Source organism: Suricata suricatta, chromosome 10 (genome assembly GCF_006229205.1).
Source record: "Suricata suricatta isolate VVHF042 chromosome 10, meerkat_22Aug2017_6uvM2_HiC, whole genome shotgun sequence".
Taxonomy (NCBI): Eukaryota; Metazoa; Chordata; class Mammalia; order Carnivora; family Herpestidae; genus Suricata; species Suricata suricatta.
In genome coordinates this window covers 66,819,167-66,825,167 of record NC_043709.1, presented here as the reverse complement: position 1 = coordinate 66,825,167, position 6,001 = coordinate 66,819,167, and the positions used below count along the sequence as shown (strand labels likewise).

Below are 6,001 nucleotides of genomic sequence, written 5' to 3'. Positions count from 1 at the left end.
GGTTCTTGGGGAAACTGCCATTTATAAACAGATTTGGAAGTGCCATGCTTATCAGTAGTTTTTGCTTTCCATTTTGCCAGAACAAAATTTCTAACCACCTTGGATTTATCAGTAGTTCTTTTTCACTATCCAACCCATTACAACTTTAACTATTCCCACTGACTTAAAGACTGTTACTTTTAATTATTAGTTTTAGGTGTTGTCCTACCCTAATTGGCTTTCTTGGTATCATGCAGTTACACATCAGATTAAGGAGGTTTCTGGATTTCTCATTTTAAATTTCATACAAATGATTTTTAAGTCAACTACTTCAACTGTAAATTCTGTCTCTGGAGCCAAAAGTATGTTTTATCGTCATATTAACTGCCCTGCGTGGCAGACTCACTACTTACACATACTTACATAAAAAGAGCAATTCCAGTATTAGCCATGGCATAAGAAAGCCCAAGGATTCCACTGCCCACAATCGCATTGCTCAGATTAAATACTGACATTCCAAAGGAAGTAGTACCTGGATGCTACATAGAGGGAAAAGGATAACCAAACATATAACAAGAATTAAATGCAGAAAACCAGCTTTGGGCAAGTTAGATTGAAATCTAAACGTAAAACTATTCTTTTACTCCATAAAGCCACAGACACACAAATTATTACTTTCAACTTACAAAGTCTGTTTCATACTTCTTCTTTCCCAAATTCGATTCAAGTAAGAAGTTCTGGTTTTCAGGATCTACATCTGCATAATGGCTGTGAGGTATTAAAAAAAAAAAGTAATCCTAAATTTTTTTTCAAAAAAAGTTTTTGAAATATACAACACAATGCTTGAACATAGACGGCCCTTTAGTGCTGTCACACACCTTTACTGAAATGCTTAAGTATTAAGTAGGAGTCGACTTTCACACGATACTGTCACTGCGACAATCGGATACTCTTTCGGAGATTACACACTCTCCGAATGCTACAGTAAATTAAAGCAACAGAAGCAGAGTCCTGGGTAAAGAACCCTGGACCCCACACAAGCCGTTTCAAGAAAAAAAGCACACAACTTCTCCTACCTTTTGAGAGCAGCTTGCTTGGTGGGGTAAGAGTAGTTGAAGTCGCTGTTGGAACTGTAGCTGCTGCTGTCCTCATCCGGGGAAATATTGAATCTTCCCATTTCGGCTTTCTTCATGCTGGAACCGGGAGCAGATAAGGGTGCAGCGATCAACACCGGACTCCTTTTGTCCTTGGCAGAGCACCGGCCCGCGAGGTTGCCTGCGAAGGTAGAGGCGGCGCGTCAGGACTGCAGCGCCCGCCCGCCCGCCGTGGTCACGTGACGCCGCGGGGAGGCGCAGCGAGGCTGATTCATCCCCGGCCAGGCGAGTGGAAAAGTACCAGCCGAGCGCGAGGGGCGGGGGCGCGCCGAGGGGCGGAAAAGTACAGACAGCGGAGCCGCGAAGAACAAAGATGGTCCCGCCGCGGCTAAGCGCCGCAGAGGCCCGCGCCCTCCGGACCCCTCGACCCTTCTCCAGCGAATTTTGGTACCGCACCCTTTCCATTATCCCAAGTGTGAGAAGTGGGGTGCAAGGGGGCTGTTTTGCTTTTCCTCCAGCCTCTCCGGTCGTGCACAGACACGCAGGGTACTGGTTAGGTGTGCGCGCACCCCAGGCGCACAGCTCCCCATTTCTAGGATTTGGAACAGCAATGCGTGTAATCCGTCCTTTCGTGCCCGGGGTCCCCACACGGGGAAATACCTCTGTGTCACATAGCGGACTCAAAGGGGGCGGAAAAGGGCTGACAGGAATCCTCTCCCGAGAACGGGAGAATGCCCGTTTCCCAGCAAGCAGAGGCGGCGAGGGTTTGTTTACACGCGCACGCCCGTGCCCTAGAACACACTCGTCTACAGGCATTTGGCTCGCGAGCGCTTCGCCCGGCTGGCCCCTCCTATGCCCGGAAAGGAAACTGATGCAATATAGATCGTCGATTATCAAATGTTCCTGGCCCGTCTTCCCCAATCGTGGCCTCTGTATGCCAGAAGCCCGAACCCACCTTCGCTGCTCCCAAATCCCAGGGCCCCTAGACCCAATTTTTTTTATTAATGCAAATCAGTCACAAGACTTGCCGCAGCGGGGCCGCGGGCTGGGCTGGTTCCCCTCCCCCTAACGGGAGGATGCGGCTCCCCTCCCGGCCGGCACGCGGTCCCCGCGCCGCGCCCCTCCCCCGACCGGAGGAGGGCGGCGACCCCCGTACGGGCCGGGGTCGAAGGAGGGCCCCCCAACCACACACGCCAGTCCCAGAGGAAACGACCCCCGCAGCTGCCTTCCCGCCCCGGCCCCTCCCGGATGCCCCTCCCCCACTCCCGCTCGGGCCCGCGCCCCTGGCACAGACGCCCCCGCGCGCGTTACCTCGGTGGTCTCGGCTCTTGTGTCCCGGAAACGTCACGCAAACGCCTTCTGTGGGGTTTTCTCAGCTAAACAAAAATCGCAAAACAAAAATCAAACCAAAAAATAAAAAGACCAACAATAGGCAAGAAAAATAATCTTAATAAAAAAAGGAAATGGCAGACTGCCGCCCCAATCGTCCGGCGTCCGCCGTCTCAAGGGAAAGGCTCGAATGTGCGGGAACGCGTGGTCCGGCGGCCAGCACTGCTGTGGGTAAAGTGCTCCGGGACGGCGGCGTCGCGCGGCTCTGAAGCTGCCCGCGGAGCAGAGGGTTATAGCGGCCGCCCAGGAGGACGCGCTAGGGGGCGGGGCTGTGGCCGCCGGGGTGCCGTCTCTTTGTATATCAACACCACCTGGGCTCCGCCCCCGGCCCGCCCGGGCCCGCACGCTCCGCCCCCGTTCCCCCCTCCCCCCGCGGCCCTTCGGGACCGTCGCCCCGCCCGGTGGCTCCCCCCACCCTCCGGAGAGCCAAACCCCACTCTCTCCGGTCTCCAGGTCTGCCCCGAAATACCCCATGCTGTTCTTGGCCTGTTCATCTCTACCTCGATATGCGCCCAACACATGCGGTTGTCTTTAAGGAGCCTTCTTCAATTCCCTACCGTCTGAGTTACCAGCAGTCTTTGCTTTCTCCTCCAGGCTTTTTGGGGACACATCCCTCCCACTCAACCCTCTCCTGCCTGGTATTTTGTGATTTACTTGGGTTTTTTCTCTCGCAAACTTGGACTAACGCAACAACGTTGCCTCCACGGTCGAGTTCTGTTCTCGTTTTCTTCTCCATCTAGCCCTGTTTTCACTCTTCAAAACTAGCCTGATGGGGCCAGATTGGCAGTTAGCTCCATTTCGGTCTATCCTTTTTGTATGAACGTGGAAAACCCTACTAGGGGAAAAACTACAGGCTGACCAGCAAGCCAGACCCTTGAAAGGGGATCCCAGATGGGCCTCCGGTTGCGGGGGAGTCGCTCTTCTGAGGCGGTGTAGGAGACCCCAGTTTTCCTTTCGCAGACACATTTCACTGATTCCACCAACCCCAGACCCAATTTGAGAGCTCTTCTCACCCTCCTCGCCTGTCTTCCCTCGTATTTACAAAGGCGCTGCCACCGCTGGAATGCTAGTCTGGGAGACTTTCTCCGGAGCCCGTCCTTCCCTTTCAGTGGTGATGTGGTCTTGCTGAGCCAGGCAACTAGGGGGCCCCTTCGCTGCGGAATATTTGGTGCTGCCGAAAGGCAAGAGTCCATCCTTTGCTGGAAACAAAGGCCCCTTAAGAAAAATGCTTGTTGAATGAGTGAATAAACAAAGAGTTTGACCTACTGCTCTCTTCCTTTTGGGGACGTGGGAGAGATTGGGCAGGGCATAGAGGAAAGGGTTGGGTGTGATCACAAGTTTTGCTTTCAATGTTTTCCTGAGGAAATCTGTACAGCTGTCTATTTCCGTGGCACGTGAGGCTGCGGATGCCCTGGACCTGCATCAGTGTTCGTGATGGACAAGGGAGGACCCGATTTCCCCTTTGCACTGCTATGTTTTCCACCCTTTCTGGTGGTCAGACCCGTCTCGCCTAAACAATACACTTTCTTGCTTTAGTGCCCAACTTGCCCTCACCATCACTCAAGGCTCAGTCACGGAGCCTCAGGCTGCCCCCTCTTTCTGCAGGAACTCTTTTCCAAATCATGTCGTGCTGGACTTTCTAAACCTGTGCTGTCTTGTACTCAAAATCGGTTCAGTTTGTTTGTAGTCTGGGAGACTCCCAGTCTGCGAGTTTGAATCTCTGGGAGATTGTGAACTTCCCCAAGGCAGGTCTGGTATCTGACACATGATCGGGGCTGAAAAAACTTACCTTTCTTCCACATTCTTTCCCTAAGAACACTAATCAACTCTTCCTGTCAGGAGAGCAATCTTACTGCTGGGTTAGGGAGGATTCCCTGCAAGTTTCTTTATATCAGGTTTCAACTGATAAAAATCGAAAGGTCTGAAGCCACTTTTTCATCCAGGTGAGTCCCTTTGCCCAGTCAGATGTGCTAAGGAAGCCCTCAGGGTCTGAGGTTATGGCTGGCAAGTTGCACCCTCACAGCTGGATCTCCTGTCCTTTGGACTTTTTGGTGGTTTGTTTTGCAACACACACTTAAGAGAACCTATAAAATTCAGGGTGTGTGTGTGTGTGTGTGTGTGTGTGTGTGTGTGTGTTCTCAGGCATATGTTGGGGGGAAGGCTGTAATCTTGTTCTGACTTCTGTATAAGAACCTGAACAGTAAATGATGAAAAAAAGAAAAAGAGGGGTAGGTCCTGAAACATCTGTTCTTTTATTGTTTTATTGAAAAACATCTTGTTTTTCAAAGGCCAAACTGAGGTCTATCTGCTAAGTTAAGTGGCTTCCAACTGAGGCTTGATGTGCTTGGGTTTTTGCTGTTATGCTTTGGGCTAAAATGCATGGCACACCATGCATTACTGAAAGCAAACCTATCCTAAGACAGACAAAAAAATCACAAATATCAGTTGTCAACCTAAGATTTTCTTTTTTTAATTTTCATTTTTTATTTTAGAGATGGGGTGCAGAGAGAGACAGAGAGAGAGAGAGAGAGAGAGAGAGAGAGAGAGAATCTTAAGCAGGCTCCACACTCAGTGCAGAGCCCTACAAGGGGCTCCATCCTATGACCCTGGAATCATGACCTGAGCTGAAATCAGGAGTCAGATGCTCAACCTACTGAATGGCCCAGGCACCCGAGCTGTGGATTTTCAGAAATGTATTGTCAAGGTAGGTTAGAAGTTTCTAGTGATGGTAGGTAGTTTTCTTCTGTAGAATTTTTTGACCATTATCACCTGACAAAACACAGGGGTTTTGTTTCCTGAGGACACAAGGAGTTAACTTTCCCAACTGGTTGTTAAACAACTGATCTTTAAGATGTTCCTCAGAATTCTATTTATCCAGCATTGTACTTTGCCTAAAGCAGGCTGAGTTATTACCTCACTTGATCTTAGCCAAAAGGCCGAGAAGCGATTGAGTTATTAAATTTACTTCTTTCTACTCTACCATTTCCAACCACAGAGTTTCATTCTCAGGTGGACTTTCGTGGCTTTCTTTGATTTGGGTAAAGCCTATATTTCTACCCCTGTCCTTAGTATTCCTTGTGGTAGGGAACTCCCATATGTCCAAACTCCACCTTTCATTCATTTTTCTTTATTTGATGCTACCATTTGAAATTGATCCATTGTACTTTGAACTTAGTGCGCTGGAAGTGTTTATGTGGGACTTCTTTTTGTGATGTCTATGCACCAGAGTTTATGTTAGTGTCTTCTCAGGGTAGAATCTGGCTAATCATACCCAGCCTAGTTGCTTGTAAAGAGAAGGTACTTTCTGAGTAGATGAATGAATTAAATAAGTTTTTTCTCTATAATACCCATCACTACCTGAATTATATTTAATTATTTACCTCTTTATGTGTTTAGCTCCCTCACTAGAATGGAAGCTCCCTGAAGGCTGGAATTTAATCTTGTGAAAATGAATAAATGGAAACCTTCCTATGTGGATTTGGAATGCTCGAAGGCGAGGTTGGTAGGGGGTGCTGGTACCACTCAGTGACAATTACGGG

The 6,001-nt window shown here is 49.3% G+C and overlaps 1 protein-coding gene across 2 annotated transcripts in view; it reads right to left on the bottom strand.

Annotated features, from left to right (window-relative positions):
- The window catches only part of SLC38A2 (solute carrier family 38 member 2), an 11,544-nt gene extending 8,818 nt beyond the window's left edge, over positions 1-2,726 (bottom strand). Inside the window, exons 1-4 of one of the 2 annotated variants that reach the window (XM_029953936.1) lie at positions 2,385-2,726; positions 1,056-1,254; positions 666-747; positions 403-518 (exon numbers count right to left, since the gene is read on the bottom strand). In XM_029953936.1, coding sequence (XP_029809796.1) covers positions 403-518; positions 666-747; positions 1,056-1,171 — 314 coding nt within the window. In that variant the 5' untranslated portion in view covers positions 1,172-1,254; positions 2,385-2,726. Of the gene's footprint in view, positions 1-402; positions 519-665; positions 748-1,055; positions 1,255-2,384 lie in introns of those variants that run through there. The other variant, XM_029953937.1, reaches the window with a different exon arrangement.
- Between the last annotated feature and the right edge of the window lie 3,275 nt (positions 2,727-6,001).